This window comes from Gadus chalcogrammus, chromosome 2, assembly GCF_026213295.1.
Source record: "Gadus chalcogrammus isolate NIFS_2021 chromosome 2, NIFS_Gcha_1.0, whole genome shotgun sequence".
Lineage (NCBI taxonomy): Eukaryota > Metazoa > Chordata > Actinopteri > Gadiformes > Gadidae > Gadus > Gadus chalcogrammus.
The window spans coordinates 20,491,449-20,512,208 of record NC_079413.1 but is presented as its reverse complement, the minus strand read 5'-3'; the positions used below and the strand labels follow the sequence as shown (position 1 = coordinate 20,512,208).

Genomic DNA, 20,760 nt, shown 5'->3' with positions numbered 1-20,760 from the left:
CTTCGTGTCTGTTTGTGTATTTTTGTTTGTGTAGGACAGTCGCGCCATTCTGCCTAACAAAAATGTTGTCTGACATAAATTGATAAGCAGAGTATGTTGTGTTTGGCTTTTGTTGTTGCATGCTCGTCAGGCTTCTACGGATTCATGCCCGGTCTTGCGCGAAAAATGTTGGCCAGTTTTGGTGTCTCTGTTTGACACTAGGCCTGCATGCATGTGTGCATATGTGCGTGTCTGTGTGTCTGTGTTTGTGAGTGTGTTCGTATGTGTGTGTGCATGTGCGTGTATGCGTGTGTGCGTATGTGCGTGTGTTTGTGTGTGCGTGCTCAACAGCCTTGCTGATGCGGAGGGGGTACTGCGTGTGTGTGTGTGTGTGTGTGTGTGTGTGTGTGTGTGTGTGTGTGTGTGTGTGTGTGTGTGTGTGTGTGTGTGTGTGTGTGTGCATGCTCACCAGCCTTGCTGACGCGGAGGGGGTTCTGTGTGTGTGTGTGTGTGTGTGTGTGTGTGCGTGCATGCGTGTGTGTGCATGCTCGCCAGCCTTGCAGATGTGGAGGGGGTACTGTGCGTGCGTGCGTGTGTGTGTGCGTGTGTGCGTGAGTGTGCGTGTGTGTGTGTGAGCGTGTGTGTGTGTATGCTCACCAGCCTTGCTGACGCGGAGGGGGTACTGCGTGGAGTTGAGCACCTCGTCCTCGTCCTCACCGTCCATCACCTTGCACTGCCGGAGGTACGCCGTGAGCTTGGCGGGGTTCAGGATGCGGGTCAGCTTGTGGCGGTTGGCCTCCACGCGCTCCCACAGCTCCTCGCAGCGCTCCTCTGACCAGGGGGACAACGGGCGTGCCTCCCCATCCTCCTCCTCCTTCTCCTCCACCTCCTCCTCCTCCAACACCTCCTCAACCTCCTCCTCCTCCTTCTGGGGATGTTCAGACTCCTCCCCCCAGACAGACAACCCTGTAACAGAGCGTACGATTGGTTCCCGCAATTTTGACAAACAGTTGTAAGACACCTGACAGGTGTTTGGAAAACTGAACGCCAAGCGCCGATAGTATTGGTATTCCTGTTATCTAATACTACTGCTGCTTATACAATCACTACCGCAACTACTGTTTGGCCTTTTATAATCGTTCTGCCACAACTAGGAAGATTAGCCCAGAGAAGGCAGCAGCATGACATAAAACCACAACAACTTTGAGCTGGTTACTGCTGAGTGACTTATTTCATTTGGTTAATGTAATGTGTGCTCTGTCCATAAGATGGGTGCAATGAAGGACGTACAGCCACTTTTCTTAGAAGCTTTAACCAAGCACAAGAAAGATGTGTCGGTACGACAGAGTCTACAAGTACAAGCGACATCTACACGTCTCTGCCCCTATGTGAAGGGGCTCGAGGAGGAGAGACTTTGATTGGTTCTGCAAGGCAGGGGTTTTATTGAACTTTCTCATTGAGTACTGCTTGGGCGACGGAAACGGGGAGATTATCCTCAGTCTGTAGTCGAGCGAAGCCTTAAGAGTTTGACTTGTGAGTCAAAATTCATGTTGTCTCCGAGCAGCCGAAGAAGGAGTAGAGTTCGGCGAAATATCCAACTCCCCCAAAACACATGACAAGCACGCTAGCTTTAGCAAGGTCTGCAAGGTCTGTAATCCGACCATTTCGTGTGAAAACACAGTAAATTACATTAACGCACTGCATTGTGGGAGATCCCGCAACTTTTAACTGTCAATCAGCTGCAGATATTCTGCCATTTGCCGCCAAGTGAAGACAGAGGAGGAAGAAACTTCGATGATAAGGTAAATCCCTCTCAGTTTTAGCATTAATAAGTGGTTAATCTTAAATTCAGGCGGTTAAATGTGTTGGCAATTAGTCAGAAAATATGTGTTAATTTTTTCCATTTTCCCCCAATTTTTTTATGATAATTGAAATGTGTCTAAAGCCTAAAATATGGTATTATTACAAATATTATTACAAATATTGTTGACCTTATGTGGTGGATTTCGTCTGTAAAGGACGGTTATTTTAGCTCGACTTTTTGATGTGAGGCACAAGTTATTGGATTGATACAGTGTCACATTGGTTAGCTAGCTTGCTAACGTCCTCCCCAGCAGTGTCTGATAAGAAATATATCGTCAATATTTCCCTTTAACTTAGCAAAACACAAGTTATGCTTTCATTCATGCAGTTAAATGTGATTTGCAGATAGTCTGTAATACTGAAATAAAACAGGCATTCATAGGACTGTAAAAACGAAAACTTAAAATTGTTGGTCTCATTATGATTTCTGAGTAAAATTTATATAAAACATTAAGTATTCATGTCAACTGTGCAATGCAATTTAGTCCTCATCCTCATCGTCATCCGCTTATCCGGGGTCGGGTCGCGGGGGGAGCAGCTCAAGCAGGGGGCCCCAGACTTCCCTTTCCCGGGCCACATTGACCAGCTCTGACGGGGGGATCCCGAGGCGTTCCCAGGCCAGTGTTGAGATATAATCTCTCCACCTAGTCCTGGGTCTTCCCCGAGGTCTCCTCCCCACTGGACGGGCCTGAAACACCTCCCAAGGAAGGCGCCCAGTGGGCATCCTTACCAGATGCCCGAACCACCTCAGCTGACTCCTTGCTAAGTAAAGGAGCAGCGGCTCTAATCCGAGTTCCTCACGGATGGCTGAGCTTCTCACCCTATCCCTAAGGGAGACGCCAGCCACCCTTCTGAGAAAACTCATCTCGGCCGCTTGTACCCGCGATCTCGTCCTTTCGGTCATCACCCAGCCCTCATGACCCTAGGTGAGGATAGGAACGAAGATCGACCGGTAGATCGAGAGCTTTGCCTTGCGGCTCAGCTCTCTTTTCGTTACAACGGTGCGGTAAAGCGAACGCAATACCGCCCCCGCTGCTCCGATTCTCCGGCCAATCTCACGCTCCATAGTACCCTCATTCGCGAACAAGACCCCGAGGTACTTGAACTCCTTCACTTCGGCTAAGGACTCATTTCCTACCCGGAGTAAGCAATCCACCGGTTTCCTGCTAAGAGTCATGGCCTCAGATTTAGCGGTGCTGATCCTCATCCCAGCCGCTTCACACTCGGCCGCCAGCCGATCCAGTGAGTGCTGAAGGTCACAGGCCGATGATCCAATGAGGACCACATCATCTGCAAAAAGCAGTGACGAGATCCTCAGACCACCGAACTGCAACCCCTCCCCACCACGACTACGCCTCGATATCCTGTCCATGTATATCACAAACAGGATTGGTGACAAGGCGCAGCCCTGGCGGAGACCAGCACCCACTGAGAACGAAACTGACTGGCTGCCGAGAACACGAACACAGCTCTCGCTTTGGGAGTACAAAGATTGGATGGCCCTGAGGATAGACCCCCTTACCCCATACTCCCGCAGCACCTCCCACAGTTTCTCCCGGGGGACCCGGTCATACGCCTTCTCCAGATCCACAAAACACATGTAGACCGGATGGGCATACTCCCAGGCCCCCTCCAGGATCCTTGCGAGAGTGAAGAGCTGGTCCGTAGTTCCAGGTCCGGGGCGAAAACCGCATTGTTCCTCTTCAATCTGAGGTTCGACGATCGGCCGAACCCTCCTTTCCAGCACCTTGGAGTAGACTTTACCAGGGAGGCTGAGAAGTGTGATACCCCGGTAATTGGCACACACTCTCTGGTCCCCCTTTTTGAACAGGGGAACCACCACCCCGGTTTGCCACTCCTTTGGCACTGTACCCGACTCCCACGCGATGTTGAATAGGCGTGTCAACCATGACAGCCCCTCAACACCCAGAGCCTTTAGCATTTCTGGCTGGATCTCATCAATCCCTGGGGCTTTGCCACTGCGGAGATGTTTGACTACCTCAGTGACCTCCACCAGGGAAATTGACAACGAAAACACCATCAACCTCGAGCTCTGCCTCCAACATAGAGGGGGTGTTATTCGGATTCAGGAGTTCCTCAAAGTGTTCCTTCCAACGTCCGACGACCTCCTCAGTTGAGGTCAACAGACCCCCATCCTTACTGTACACAGCTTGGATGGTTCCCCGTTTCCCCCTCCTGAGGTGCCGGATAGTCTTCCAGAAACACTTTGGTGCCGACCGAAAGTCCTTCTCCATGGCCTCTCCGAACTTCTCCCACACCCGCTGCTTAGCCTCCGACACGGCAGCCGCTGCAGCCCTTCGAGCCTGTCGGTACCCTGCAACTGAGTCAGGAGTCCTCCAGGATATCATATCCCGGAAGGCCTCCTTCTTCAGTCGGACGGCTTCCCTGACCACCGGTGTCCACCACGGTGTCCGAGGGTTACCGCCCCTTGAGGAGCCTAAGACCCTGAGGCCACAGCTAGCCACCGCAGCTTCAGCAATGGAGGCTTTGAACACCGCCCACTCCGGCTCAATGCCCCCAACCTCCACAGGAATGCCAGAAAAGCTCAGCCGGAGGTGTGAGTTGAAGATACCTAGGACGGGGGCCTCCTCCAGACGTTCCCAGTTCACCCGCACTACTCGTTTGGGCTTACCAGGTCTATCCGGAAATTTCCCCCATTCCCTGATCCAACTCACAACCAGATGGTGGTCGGTTGACAGTTCCGCCCCTCTCTTTACCCGAGTGTCCAAAACATGCGGCCTCAGATCAGAGGGGTGTTCCACGAACGGAGGTTTAACAAACACTGAGTTAACGCTGAACTCTAGGTTGATTGACCCTGTGCCGACCAACCCAGAGTTTTCGGTTCCACAGCAGCGGTTATGCATTAGTTCAATCAACTCGGGGTTGGTTAACACAGGGTTGTGCGCGTCCACGCCAAACTTAAAAAGACGTGATGTATGGATCATGGAAACCCTGATCGATATGGCGAAACGGGCCGCTTATTTCAATGAAATGGAACCCCAGGTTCTCCTGGAGAGCTATGACGAGGAGAAGGACATTATCACAAGAAAAGGGAACGCTAAAACCTCTGGAACCCGGAGAACCAAAGCCTGGCAGCGGATCGCTGACCGCGTAAATGCGTTAGTTACACGTCAAAAGCATGATCCTTAATATTTGAGCCATGAATATATAAATATCCCAGTTAAGCATTCTTAAAGATCCTACCACATAACCCCTTTCTTCTAAAACAATATGTACTCCGATTGCTTCCAAGCGGTCAGAGGATCAAGTATAAAAATGAAGTATAAAAAACATACAAACTGGTAAGCTTTTCCCACCATCGTATTGGTATAAATTTAAATAAGCCATTTTTTTAAGCCAATCGTGAAAAGGCCGACAGTCGGCAGACTGGATCTGGCCCTCAAATTGTCTTGACCCCGGTGGAGGAGCTGTTAATAAACATAAATTCAGGGCGCCCTGGCATGGAGGGGGTACCTGGAGGTACCTACCACCTCAGAGAGTCATGGGCCATACCCCACACTGGTTGAATGTAGGTTTTTGTGTTTTCTTGTATTTTAGATTTTTTTTGCCTTCGAAGTAACACATGCAAACCGTGTGCTTGCCACAGCGCATACTATTCCAAATGTTTCTTTTTTGGTAACTGGGTAGAAAACCTAAAAGTGACAATTCATCAACTTCACAGATCAAGATGGATCAGTGCTTGTATGAAGCCGCCGGCTACGATCGAACATTCTCCAGTGGATGCAAGTCCGTTAGGACTATTTTATACTTTATGTTGTAAATGCCTCTCGGCATAGTACTCAGACAATATTGCTCTTTGTATGATAGGAGGCCGATACAAATCTTGGATGGGTCATCTGAAACGACTGTGATGTGCTCAGCATCTCCAGCATTATGGCCTAGATAAAACTACCATTTGAAAAAAACGGAGGGCTACGCAAATAGTCTGGAGTGAACTGAGGCCAGGTCCTCGATTGGTAGTGTTGGCTATGTAAGGCTATTTAAATATATTAAAGATTTGCGCGAGAATCTATATCTCTCCACTCCAGCAAAAAGTCATCCAATATGCCAAGATGTCGAGCCGTGGTCTTATCAATCGCTCCCGGTGGATTGCACGTATAATTTGCGCTCTGATATCAGCAGTTCTCTCATCAAAAGGGCATGCCATTGTGAACACATGAAATCTGCGGTGAACGCCGGTTGAAATACCCAAAACCGGGTTATGTTTCAAACTTAACCTGCGCAAAACCTGGTCCGACCAGGTTTGATTCAGAGCATATGTTGCTATAGCAACTAACATACCGTGATCCTTTTGGAACGGAAAACCTAGGGTTACAGCAAACCCTTGGTTAACTTACCCGGTTATGTGATAAAACCGGCTTTGTGGAACACCCCACAGATGACACGATCACGAAATCGATCATCAATCTTCGGCCTAGGGTACTCTGGTACCAGGTACACTTATGAGCACCCTTATGTTCGAACATGGTGTTTGTTATGGATAATCCATGACTAGCACAGAAGTCCAATAACAAACGACCGCTCGGGTTTAGATCAGGGAGGCCGTTCCTCCCCACCACGCCTCTCCAGGTGTCTCCATCGTTGCCCACGTGGGCATTGAAGTCTCCCAGCAGAACTACGGAGTCCCCTACTGGAGCCCCATACAGGACTCCATTCAGGGTCTCCAAGAAGGCCGAGTACTCTGAGCTGCTGTTTGGTGCATACGCACAAACAACAGTCAGAGTTTTCCTCCCTACAACCCTTAGGCGCAGGGAGGCGACCCTCTCGTCTACCGGGGTAAACTCCAACACCGCGGCGCTCAGCCGGGGATTTATGAGTATCCCCACACCCGCCCGGCGCCTCACGCCCTCGGCAACTACGGAGAAGAATAGAGTCCAACCCTTATCCAGGAGTACGGTACCAGAGCTGAGACTGTGCGTGGAGGTAAGCCCCACCAGATCTAACTGATAGTGCTCCACCTCCCTCACAAGCTCCGGTTCCTTTCCCCACAGCGAGGTGATGTTCCACATCCCCAGAGCCAGCTTCTGCTGCCCGGGTCTGGTCCGTCGAGACCCCTGACCTTCGCTGCCACACATGTGGCTGCGCACCCGACCCCAACGGGTCTTCCCACAGGTGGTGGGCCCATGGGATGAAGAGAGGGGGGGTGCCACGTAGTTTGTTCGGGCTGTGCCCGACCGGGCTCCGTGGCAAACCCGGCCACCAGGCGCTCGCCATCGAGCCCTCCGTCTGGGCCTGACTCCAGACGGGGGCCCCGGGCTTCCTCCGGGCCGGGTCACATCTCCTCTTTTTCCGTTATTCATTGGAGTTTTTTGAACCATTCTTAGTCTGGCCCCTCACCTGCGACCACTCTGCCATGAGAGACCCTACCAGGAGCACAAGGCTCCAGACAACACACCTCTCAGGTTCACAGGGACACGCAAACCTCTCCACCACGATAAGGTGACGGTTCCAGGAGAGGCAATTTAGTCCGACCAACAATGTTGAGTTTTGGGTCAAGAGTTGGGCTCACTGTAGTCTCTTTGTTAGCAAGACACACGGGTTTAAGTCGGACTCTGTCTGAAGCTGGGCCAACTACGGTGCACATGCGCATTTCGACACTACCCCCCGGGGAGTCTGGGTATTTGTGATGCCAGTTGGGAAAAAGGGGTTTATTGCCTTTTGTCAATTTGTTTTTGTTAGGTTAAGTTGGGTTAACGGGTTTGGGGTCTTTATTGTTTGTGTGTTGTTTATTGTGCGTAGTGTTACCGCCACCGTTACCGAGACTTGCATGTCCGTTGGTTGGGTGTGCGATGCGCTGTGTGTTGCGGGTGTGTGTTAAATAAAGGCAGCTCTCGGGATCGTGCGGTGTATGAGGCACGAGAGTTGCGTCACCGTTTAACCTGGGCTCCCTTCTCGTGCAGAACAAGTTTGACCATAATGTCAAACTTGTTCTGCACTTTGGTTTGCTGCATTTAGACAGCGATTCTCTGCTGCTGAACTAGCTACATGTTGCTTGTTCTATTGCTGTCTGGCATTCATACTTTCATTGTAATTAGCTGTGATTTATCTACTGTAAATTACTGTGAAATTATAAATAATTACTGTGAACTATTTAATGTAAATTACTGTGAAAAAAGAACTAATTACTGTGAACTATTTAATGTAAATTACTGTGAAAATAGAACAAATTGCTGTGAACTTTTTACTGTAAATTACTGTGAAAATAGAACAAATTACTGTGAACTATTTAATGCAAATTAATGTGAAAATAGAACTAATTACTGTGAACTATTTAATGTAAATTACTGTGAAAATAGAACTAATTACTGTGAACTATTCAATGTAAATTACTGTGAAAATATGTACTGTTAATTACTGTGAACTATTTACTGTAAATTACTTTGAAAATATGTACAGTTAATTACTGTAACAGTACTGTGAAAGTAATGCAATTTATAGCCAGTAACTTTACTGTAAATTTACAGTGTTTTTTTTAACAGTGTAGAGCATGATGGGTTCAAGCCCACGCTGGGACGCTACGAGCCCCCCCCCCCTGAGGAGTCAGCTGGCCCCCAGCCCAGGTACTGAACACACAAAGTCCTACAGGGACTGAGGAGGGCGTCGCTGATGACTCGATGGCACTTATTGCTCAGATGTCATAAAAGGGGGCGGGCCCAACCCAGGGTTGGCTCAGCTGGTGACTCATTGGTCGCTAGGGTAGCAGCCAGTCCAAATGGCGGACAGCCTTTCACTAGGTTCACCCAGTAGACATATACTGGGTGTATATATATATATATATATATATATATATATATATATATTAAAGATTCATATAATGGCATAAGGTGATTTAAAAAAAAAAGAAGCTATAAAACAGATAAGACAGAAATACAGAGATAGACAAAATTGTCTCTCGGTTTATCTGTCTGTCTGTCTGTCTGTCTGTCTGTCTGTCTGTCTGTCTGTCTGTCTGTCTGTCTGTCTGTCTGTCTGTCTGTCTGTCTGTCTGTCTGTCTGTCTGTCTGTCTGTCTGTCTGTCTGTCTGTCTGTGTGTATGACGTCACCTTACCTTATGACCTAATACTAATCTCCCTCCCTCCCACTCGTCTAGGATTCTCTTCAATAAGTATGATTCAGTGAGTTCAGGGAATTTTCGCCAAGGACCGGAATTCCACACACACACACACACACACACTCACACACGCACGCACACACACACGCACGCACACACACACACAGACGCACACACACACGCGCACACACACACACACACACACACACGCACGCACGCACGCACGCACGCACGCACGCACGCACGCACGCACGCACGCACGCACGCACGCACGCACGCACGCACGCACACACACACACACACACACACACACACACACACACACACACACACACACACACACACACACACACACACACACACACACACACACACACACACACACACACACAGGTTCTGAGTCATCCAGCAGGAAGGAACACACTGGGAATTCACACAGGTCAGCGCACAAAGCTTTCTAAAGCGCATCAGTATGCAGCCGCTTCTATTGGACCAAAGCCATTGAATTTTGGATAAGGAATAACATTGAAATATTATACTTTGAAAATCAGATCATCGCAATTAATTTGTTTTGAAGTTAAAATTAAAACATGTGATTTCAAGTTGGGCCTTTTCAAAAACACTTTGGGGATTGCAGATTTTCTAAATATGAATATGAATATGTTCATTACTCATATTGTGGTCATAAAAGACAGACCAGGAAATTGAAGTCCTAAAAATTGGAAGGGCAGTATCAGAGCATTCCAAGGAACGGCCTAAGCTATCAAGACCGAATGCAATCTAATCTAATGACGGCATACCAGAGTATGTCAGTCATGTGATCAAACCAACCTGCTTGAGAATCAACCCAACGATGGCAGGGAGAACAGAGAATTGTCTGGTTTACGTCAGTTATGTATATTTAGACTGACCTCGATAAGCACAGGGGGTTTAGGGTTCAAATCCCCTCGGAACACAACAGAGCAGCTAGGATGACAGCAGTCGACTCGATCACATTCAGTCTCCATTGCTTAGGCCTGCCGATGACTTACACTTTTGCACTGTGCACATCACTGCAGAGAGGTGGAGAGGCTCAGACCATCACTACAGAGAGGCTCAGACCATCACTACAGAGAGGCTCAGACCATCACTATAGAGAGCACATCACTAGCCTGGCTATAGCCAGACCAAGCTCAATCGTAGATTGCAAGTTGGTCCGGGGAGGCTGCTGTCATTTTCTAACGGCACAAGAGGTGTGATCAACAGGCCTCGTTCAACTGACTCTGTACGCAATTGGCTGCCGGCCGTCGCTTCCCTGTCGTCATTGTGTCAATCAAGCCAATTGCGAGCCAGGGGGTGAAGCCAGGTTGGTGATTGGCTCCCGCAAAAACGTATCGGAAGCAGAAAGAAATGTATTGCTCTTCTCCACACCCTTCTGCAGGGCGAACTCGAATACACCAGCAGAACGAGCTGGGGGTACCCAGTCTAGCTCAGCACATCACTAGCAGCAGACTCCGAGACTCAGGGTATCTTTCACCAGGAGTGAGAGAATAAATTACTGCACTATAAGTAACACTGATATCAACAATGGCCTCTTTATACAGAGTGTGTTGCCTTTTACGCATAAATCTGAATGGACATTTGTTTTGAAAGAGCTCTTATTTTGAAGGGCAGTTTTCACCCTAATGTTCCCTGGTCATAGGTTTGTTTTGGTTTGGTAGTCTGAGGAGGCTAATCGAATTTGCATAGCTACATTTCTGTGTTCAACCGCATGATTGTATCACTGTAAATGTCACAGAGGCAACGTCGTAAGTTGATAATTTCATAATTACATTCATAAGTTAATGTTAGAAAGTACTATTTACATGAAAAATGCATGTGATATGTTTATGGCTAAAAACGTTTTATTTACATTTATTTACATGTGGAAAGCACCTGTTACAGAGCTAAATGGTAATTTTCGTATTTGTCTTGTTATAGTTTTCACTCTGACCTTGGACAATGAGAAAAAGAGCCACAGTAAAGAGCAACTAAAGCTTACTACGACTCACGTCTTCATTTATAAGGAAGAGTTTAACTAGTTGTATTGCTGCAGTTGCTACACTGCAGTGAGGACAACACAGTGAAAAGACGTTAAAAAGCTGGCGTTGTACATCGTGGTAAGATGGAAGCTAAAGAAAGCGACAAGATTTCGGTGGCCAGTAAAAGAAGTTCACGTCATCTACGGCATCAAGTAGCTCATTAATACGTGCACGAGCTAAAGCAGAGGCAACTTGAACACATCCAACAAACCAGATCCAGTTCAGTCCTTCGACCTGATCAAACCAGAATTTGACGTGGATATCCGTCCCCAAGTGAGGAGCTATGCCACAAAGCTGCAAGAGAAAAGCCTCAGCACATAACGCTTCCTAAGGTTCTCAGCTTCAACTCTCTTGTCCGAGCTATAGCACTCTTAATTCACATTGTGAGGTCTTTTAAGCTCTCTAAAGACATGGACAAGTGTAAAGGGTGGCACAGGTGTGATCTGTCTCGAACCCCAGATGAACTATCCCTAGCAAAGGAAGTCATTATTGCAGCTGTTCTGAGGAGAGCATTTTCAAAGGAATTTGAGGCTTTGATCACGAATAAGCCGGTCCCGATAAACAGCAGACTTTGTCGCCTCAGTCCAACCTTGGAGAACAATGCCATTTGTGTTGGAGGACGACTAAAGAACCTGGGCGCTAGAGAGAAGAACCCCATAATCCTCCCAAAGGATAACCCCATCGCCTTGTTGCTTGTCAGACACCATCACACTTAAGTCGAACACCAAGGCCGTCCCCTGACAGAAGGAACCGTCAGAGCAGCAGGTCTATGGCTCTTGGGGGGGAAGAGGCTCATCAATTCAGTCTTACACAAATGTATAACTTGTCGCAAACTCAGAGGCAAAATGCAAGAGCAACGCATGGCAAATTTGCCTCCAGAACGCCTTCAAACCTGCCCTCCATTTACATATGTGGGATTGGATGTCTTTGGACCCTGAGGTATTACTGCCAGACGAACAAGAGGAGGACAAGCTGAGAACAAACGGTGGGTGTGTATCAGAGCATTCCAAGGAACGGCCTAAGCTATCAAGACCGAATGCAATCTAATCTAATGACGGCATACCAGAGTATGTCAGTCATGTGATCAAACCAACCTGCTTGAGAATCAACCCAACGATGGCAGGGAGAACAGAGAATTGTCTGGTTTACGTCAGTTATGTATATTTAGACTGACCTCGATAAGCACAGGGGGTTTAGGGTTCAAATCCCCTCGGAACACAACAGAGCAGCTAGGATGACAGCAGTCGACTCGATCACATTCAGTCTCCATTGCTTAGGCCTGCCGATGACTTACACTTTTGCACTGTGCACATCACTGCAGAGAGGTGGAGAGGCTCAGACCATCACTACAGAGAGGCTCAGACCATCACTACAGAGAGGCTCAGACCATCACTATAGAGAGCACATCACTAGCCTGGCTATAGCCAGACCAAGCTCAATCGTAGATTGCAAGTTGGTCCGGGGAGGCTGCTGTCATTTTCTAACGGCACAAGAGGTGTGATCAACAGGCCTCGTTCAACTGACTCTGTACGCAATTGGCTGCCGGCCGTCGCTTCCCTGTCGTCATTGTGTCAATCAAGCCAATTGCGAGCCAGGGGGTGAAGCCAGGTTGGTGATTGGCTCCCGCAAAAACGTATCGGAAGCAGAAAGAAATGTATTGCTCTTCTCCACACCCTTCTGCAGGGCGAACTCGAATACACCAGCAGAACGAGCTGGGGGTACCCAGTCTAGCTCAGCACATCACTAGCAGCAGACTCCGAGACTCAGGGTATCTTTCACCAGGAGTGAGAGAATAAATTACTGCACTATAAGTAACACTGATATCAACAATGGCCTCTTTATACAGAGTGTGTTGCCTTTTACGCATAAATCTGAATGGACATTTGTTTTGAAAGAGCTCTTATTTTGAAGGGCAGTTTTCACCCTAATGTTCCCTGGTCATAGGTTTGTTTTGGTTTGGTAGTCTGAGGAGGCTAATCGAATTTGCATAGCTACATTTCTGTGTTCAACCGCATGATTGTATCACTGTAAATGTCACAGAGGCAACGTCGTAAGTTGATAATTTCATAATTACATTCATAAGTTAATGTTAGAAAGTACTATTTACATGAAAAATGCATGTGATATGTTTATGGCTAAAAACGTTTTATTTACATTTATTTACATGTGGAAAGCACCTGTTACAGAGCTAAATGGTAATTTTCGTATTTGTCTTGTTACAGTTTTCACTCTGACCTTGGACAATAAGAAAAAGAGCCACAGTAAAGAGCAACTAAAGCTTACTATGACTCACGTCTTCATTTATAAGGAAGAGTTTAACTAGTTGTATAGCTGCAGTTGCTACACTGCAGTGAGGACAACACAGTGAAAAGACGTTAAAAAGCTGGCGTTGTACATCGTGGTAAGATGGAAGCTAAAGAAAGCGACAAGATTTCGGTGGCCAGTAAAAGAAGTTCACGTCATCTACGGCATCAAGTAGCTCATTAATACGTGCACGAGCTAAAGCAGAGGCAGCTAGAACACATCCAACGAACCAGATCCAGTTCAGTCCTTCGACCTGATCAAACCAGAATTTGACGTGGATATCCGTCCCCAAGTGAGGAGCTATGCCACAAAGCTGCAAGAGAAAAGCCTCAGCACAGAACGCTTCCTAAGGTTCTCAGCTTCAACTCTCTTGTCCGAGCTATAGCACTCTTAATTCACATTGTGAGGTCTTTTAAGCTCTCTAAAGACATGGACAAGTGTAAAGGGTGGCACAGGTGTGATCTGTCTCGAACCCCAGATGAACTATCCCTAGCAAAGGAAGTCATTATTGCAGCTGTTCTGAGGAGAGCATTTTCAAAGAAATTGAGGCTTTGATCACGAATAAGCCGGTCCCGATAAACAGCAGACTTTGTCGCCTCAGTCCAACCTTGGAGAACAATGCCATTTGTGTTGGAGGACGACTAAAGAACCTGGGCGCTAGAGAGAAGAACCCCATAATCCTCCCAAAGGATAACCCCATCGCCTTGTTGCTTGTCAGACACCATCACACTTAAGTCGAACACCAAGGCCGTCCCCTGACAGAAGGAACCGTCAGAGCAGCAGGTCTATGGCTCTTGGGGGGGAAGAGGCTCATCAATTCAGTCTTACACAAATGTATAACTTGTCGCAAACTCAGAGGCAAAATGCAAGAGCAACGCATGGCAAATTTGCCTCCAGAACGCCTTCAAACCTGCCCTCCATTTACACATGTGGGATTGGATGTCTTTGGACCCTGAGGTATTACTGCCAGACGAACAAGAGGAGGACAAGCTGAGAGCAAACGGTGGGCTATGATGTTCTGCTGTATGAGCTCCAGAGCCGTCCACATTGAGGTCCTTGAGTCAATGGACACTTCAGGCTGTATTAACGCTTTGAGGTGTTTCTTTGCCATAAGAGGACCTGCCAAACAGTTAATATCCGACTGCGGCACAAATTTCATAGGAGCATGTAAGGAACTTGGAATGAGCCAAAACCAACCAGACGCCACGGTGCAGAGGTACCTAAACCAACAAGGGTGCTCATGGGTACGTATTCCACCCCCCACACGCCTCTTTTCCCTGAATTCGGTTTTAACATATCTGGTTAACCTGTGAATCCAGCTCCTTGAAACATACACAACCAGATCAAATATAATCGACGATCAGTTGATAGGACACTATGAGAAATATGAACTCAAAGCAAATCGTGTGGTTAGAAGTTAAGCTCTTATACAACTCTGGGGTCAGGAACTGATAAACATATAGGCCTAAGTATTAACTCAAATAACTAGTCGTTGTTATATATATATATATATATATATATATATTTAGGGTTTGCATGAGCTGTGAATCATAATCATCAAGATTAATACAAATAAAGACTTGAAATATTTCACTTTTGGTGCGATTAATCTATATAATAAATGAGTTTCAATTTTTTTATTGAATTATTGAAATTAATTAAGTTTTCCACAATGTTCTAATTCATTGAGATGCACCTGTAGCCTATATATAGGCTATAGGCAAATCAAAAGGCCTCCAACGATCTGAAATCGTAACGTGTAAGCCAACATTGACTGATCTAGAGACTTGGTTAACCGATGAGGGACATGTTTCCATGTTTCTCACTTTAAACTGGGGGCAGGCTGGGACAGGTCAGTGTCTCCTCTGGAATCTCTGTCATCGAGACAAACATCCGCAGCGTGAAAATATTCATTTGAAAAGCTTGTTGGTAAAAGGTGCGCTGTTTATTATCTATTGCTTTGCGGTAAGCGGAAAACGTGCTATTGTTTTAGATCGGATCTCCAGATTTGGTTTCTGCCGCTCGGACCTATAACGGAAATTAAGCGCTTTCGATTCGAGAAGCGATGTTGAAATAAGTCTATATATCGGAATGTCAAGCTGGCACAATCAGGCATCATTAACAATAGTTTTTGCTCCATTACGCACCATACCGTGCGTAAAACTAGTAGACAGCATGTTTAACTATTAAAAACAAGGAACAAATCGTCAGCAAGTCATGAGAAAATAACCAACTTACCGCTCATCGTCTCGTTGTGGAGTTGACCGCAGGAGGGTAGAGAACAGATGAACCAAACGTACCTCCACCACGGGGTGGGAGCTACTCATCTGAATAGCGCGGAACAGGGGAGGTCTCGTGGCTGTGCCTACCTACAGCACACGCACACACGTACACGCGCGTATACACACACGCACATGCATGCGCTCTCTCTTTCACACTTAAACACACACACACACACACACACACACACACACACACACACACACACACACACACACACACACACACACACACACACACACACACACACACACACACACACACACACACACGCGTGCAAACACACCAAAACATGTATGCAGAGCCGGATTAAATAAATGGACTACACTAGGCAGACTGTATTTTTTGGGCCCCCCTCCATCGATAACCTAACCTAACCCTAACACTTACCAAAGTTACTAATAAAAGTTAATTCACATTTTACATAGCGTAGTCTTTGGTTACAAGTTGGTTATTTGTACGCCAAAATAAGTCATGTGTTGTATATTAAACAGTCTATCAGACTATTTTTTGATTTTTATTATTTATACGTTATTACACGGCTCTATTAAATGCTATTAAATTATCCTTATCTTATCCATTGCCAGTGTCATTGTTAAGGCAGTAGTCCCAGTAAATCACCAATAGGTGTCACGGTGTCAGCATTGCTATGTAAACAGAGCAAAAAAGATAAATGTAGTAAGCTATTGCATTTTGCAGAAAATCTTAATTAAATGTGTTGATTAAATTGAAAAGTTAAATAAGTAGTCAAATATACAAAGACTAATAAAATATGCAGTCAGAGAAAGTGTGCTGTAGTGGTAAAGATGTTTATTTTCATGGACAAGCATCACCTATCTTCAATTTTCCAACACTCTCATTTAGCATGCTCCACTCAGGGATAATCTTCAGCCTTCCAGCACCACAGGCCTCCATTGCAGTAGAAACACATCTTGACAGCATCATCACGATCTTGTGGAGAAATAATAAAATGTATATATAAGCTGAAAGACAGCTGTTTGAGATTTGAATATACCGGTACTTGGTTTGTTCCTCATATTTCATTTCATTATAGTAGAAAGTATAGCCCTATATTATGCATTTCATTTATATGCATTCACTTTACTTATTAAGATTTAGATTTTTAAATGGAAAACTTACATTTACAGATGCTTTCTCCTGAGTTTTGATGAGGCAAAGTCCTCTATAATGTCTTCAAAATCCAGGGAGGTTGTAAATCTATTCTCAATTGCCAACAGGGCAAAGGCATTCTGTTTTTTTTCTGTTACTGTTGCTCTCCGGTATGTTTTCACTCTTTTCATCGTAGAAAATGACGGCGCTGATGTTGACGGCGCCACAGCGTCTTCCGCTGTCTTCACAGCTGTCGGACGGCTGCCCGACAGAAACTTCTGTAAAGCCCCCCGCTGTTTCTTCTTTTGTTCCTCTTCATTTTTTTCTTTTTATGTTTTGCCGCACCCAAAAGCATCTTGAATGTTAGCCTACACAAGAAACGACCTGCCTGCTAGCTTTATTGTTCCGCTTAGTCTTGACCCGCTGACCTCCTCTCGGACTTAACTGATTGGCGTTAAAGGCACCCAGTGCAACTTTATGTAAACATTCAATGAAAAATAAACATTCAATTTCTAGTCTTTTTTACACGTAGTAAGTTTCAATAACTCCATACCATTACATATCGACATTCAAGGAGCAAAGATGAGACGTCGCTGTGTGGTGAGAACTGATAGAAAATCGTAAACAACAACAATCGCCGGTGGGGAGAAGCCATTTTTCCATTGACTGGAAGCCTGCTTTATTTATTGTAGGTTACAAAAAATAAAGAAAATGGCGGCATTGTTGTTGTTATCGATTTTCTATCAGTTCTCACCACACAACGACGTCTCATCTTTGCTGCTTGAATGTCGGTATGTGATGGTATGGAGTTATTGAAACTTACTACGTGTAAAAAAGACTAGAAATTGAATGTTTATTTTTAAGCCTCGAAAGTTGCACTGGGTGCCTTTAATGTGACGTAACGTTAAGATAAACAACGTCACTATTTTTACTTAATTAATATATATTGATATATTATCACTGAAATAAATAGTAGGCAGGACATTTGTATTGGCTATTTAATTTTTTTTTTTTTTTTTTTTTTTTTTTAATTCTGTCTGGGCCCCCCCCCCGCCGATCAGGCCCTAGGCACGTGCCTAGTTTGCCTTTGGGTTAATCCGGCTCTGCATGTATGTATGTATGTATGTATGTATGTATGCAGAGGCGTCGTCAGCCCCTTTTTACTGGGGCACGTGCCCCAGTAAAAGTCTCCAGTGCCCCAGTAAAAAATTATTAAATTAATCTGCAGAAGCGCCGCACTCGCTATGGAATCGACAGGATTCATCAAGTACATCTCCTGCTGCCTCGGGAGTCTTCAGTCGAGCCTGCCTCTTACCAGCCAATCAAAAAACGAAAGGGGCTACATAAAAGCCAATCAGAAAATAGCCCTATTGTATCTGGGTAAGATTTAACGCAACAACCAATGAAAAAAATCAGTTATTTACGGATTCGTCCACGTGACTCTTCTGAATGTTTCAGTGGTAAAGTGTGTAAAGTATGACCAAGTGTTTCTTTCTGTTCAATAGTCTAGATAGAACTTTATCAATCCCCTGTAGGAGAAATTTGTTAATAAAACAATAATGGTAAAAAAAATAAGGAATCTCCCACTTCCGGCTTCCATGAAAGAGAACCATACTAATTCACACAATAGCGTTGATGCAAATCCAGCATTAAAGGTTAATTTAAGGAAGTTCTCTCCAGTCACGCTGAAACTAGTTTGCTAGTAGTAGCGCTTTAATTTGCAGTGTAAGAGAATTCTGAGAAATCTGAATGCTGACAAAATTCTCAGAATTCTGACACTGCAATTTATTTGCACGCTACGACTAGTGAACTACTTTAAAAAAAACTCGACACTGCGACCAGGCGACAAATGACTGGTGAGAAGCTTCTTAAATTAACCTTTAATGCTAGATTTGCAGCACTTTAATTCCCGTCAACTTTGTTTTCTAACACCAGCATTTCCACAACTATGCTCATGTTCGTGACTGCTATAGGCCTACAAAACCATTTATAGTGCATCTATTTTTCTGCTGGGTAATGCAGCTTTAATTTGGGCTCTGATTCTGAATAAATGCCGCTGCTGAACTGTGTGAATAAATAAAGGGAACTGAAATCTAAAGAAGACACATGGTTTTGATGTAGGCCTACCGTGAATTCCAGCTGAAAGTGGAACATTGCTGCCATCAGGGGAAATTAATGTAACCTAGGCATATTGTAAGTAGCTTTCAATTCCTTGTTTTTTTGTTGATCATGTTTCGTTGGAAACCACGGGAGCTGGAAACAGCCCAGAGTAAGTCATCTCCTTTTTTAACGTTACAACAAATTCACAACTTGTTTGACACAAACAATGACAACTTGATTGCTGTTAAAGAATGTTGCCCACATAATTAGCACCAGTTTTTCAATACTGAGCGTCTGTAGCCTGTAGTTTTATAGCACACACACACACACACACACACACACACACACACACACACACACACACACACACACACACACACACACACACACACACACACACACACACACACACACACACCATGCGTGCACGCACACACGCGGAAAATGAATAATGAATGAAAAATTGTCTGTCTTCAAAACTTGAGGAAGTTTTAGTGGACAAAAACTTCCTTAACACAAAAAAGGAAATTATGGATATACAGGGTGTTTTTAACATATATGGATCCAACAATGTTCCCAACACTGACACAGATAATTCAGATCATTGCACTCACAATTCCTGTAAACAGTTGTAGTTGTGAGCGATCTTTCAGTGTGTCGAGAAGGCTCCACACCTGGCTTAGGTCAACCATGGGGCAAGGAAGGCTTCACCAACTTTCTCTTTTGTCCATTGAAAAGGAGCAACTATGCAAAGTGAGTCAAAGCCACGTTATTGACCGCTTTGCCACCATGAAGGCGCGGCGATACAGCTTAATAGTGAAAAAATAATCATTAAAAAAGGCTCTATGCAGTAGTGTATGGCCTTATTTAGTTTAATTTAAGAGCTTTGATGGTTCTATAACATTTTCCAGGTTGATTGGTGGCAATGAGCCACCTCACCTTAAGTCAGAAATTCTATTAGTTTTAAACCTTGTTTCTTGCCTTTTTAGTACATGTCGTTCTGGCAAAATTATGCTGTTTCCACACAGCTTCTAAATAAATATAGATGTGTAGACTTCTCCTGATAAAGAGGTGAAGGTCATAAAGAGACTTTTTGTTTATTTGTCAGTTACCTTATTTGTAAATCTTTGAGATGTGTATGTGTTTAAATAAATATAATTGTACGGTACTCATGAATCCATCTTTGCGTCTTTACCTTTACCAGTGCTTTAATATAGCCTACAATATGACAGTGACAATGATTTTGAAGCTTGTACATACCCTTCTGTATCCATCTATTTCATATTGTGCACACGTAAAAAAAAAAATGTTGGCAGTTGGGGGCCTTTGCCCCAGTAAAACTCTAGGTCTAGCAACGCCCCTGTATGTATGTATGTATGTATGTATGTATGTATGTATGTATGTATGTATGTATGTATGTATGTATGTATGTATGTATGTATGTATGTATGTATGTATGTATGTATGTATGTATGTGTGTATGTATGTGTGTATGTATGTATGTATGCAAATGTATTTATTTGTTGTCAAATGGATTTGAGTATGGCGTTTTATTAAAAAAACTAACTAGAACAAGTTAGAATAATAATAATAATCGAGTTATAATATGTAATACTGTTGCACTCTGTGAAAGGTAAAAGTCCTGTCTTGAGAATATTAGCAAAAGTACATTAAGCATAAGCATCCAAATATAATACAAAAAAAGTATAAATTATCTTTCAGCAGGGGCCATTTCAGTATCATCTCTAATAAATAACAAATGTGTATTTGGGATCGAGTTGCATTGCCGCTAATGTTCTGCCAATATTAGGTGAGTCACTCACAGCTGATAGGATGAGGCATGACAAGACATCGTCACGCTCCCTGCGACTGGGGTGGACAAGGCTGACAATCAGGGGCGCAGGTGGGATTTTTGAACTGGGGGGGACCAAGCTGCCAGAAAAAGATATCTGACAGCTTGATTTCCAAAAG

At 45.0% G+C, this 20,760-nt stretch overlaps 1 protein-coding gene across 3 annotated transcripts in view; it reads right to left on the bottom strand.

The window, feature by feature from the left end:
* Positions 1-15,643, bottom strand: part of zmp:0000000896 (caspase recruitment domain-containing protein 10) — a 39,185-nt gene extending 23,542 nt beyond the window's left edge. For all 3 annotated transcript variants that reach the window (XM_056604902.1, XM_056604903.1, XM_056604904.1), the window contains exons 1-2: positions 15,538-15,643; positions 637-945 (exon numbers count right to left, since the gene is read on the bottom strand). In XM_056604902.1, coding sequence (XP_056460877.1) covers positions 637-945; positions 15,538-15,544 — 316 coding nt within the window. In that variant the 5' untranslated portion in view covers positions 15,545-15,643. The remainder of the gene's footprint in view (positions 1-636; positions 946-15,537) is intronic.
* Between the last annotated feature and the right edge of the window lie 5,117 nt (positions 15,644-20,760).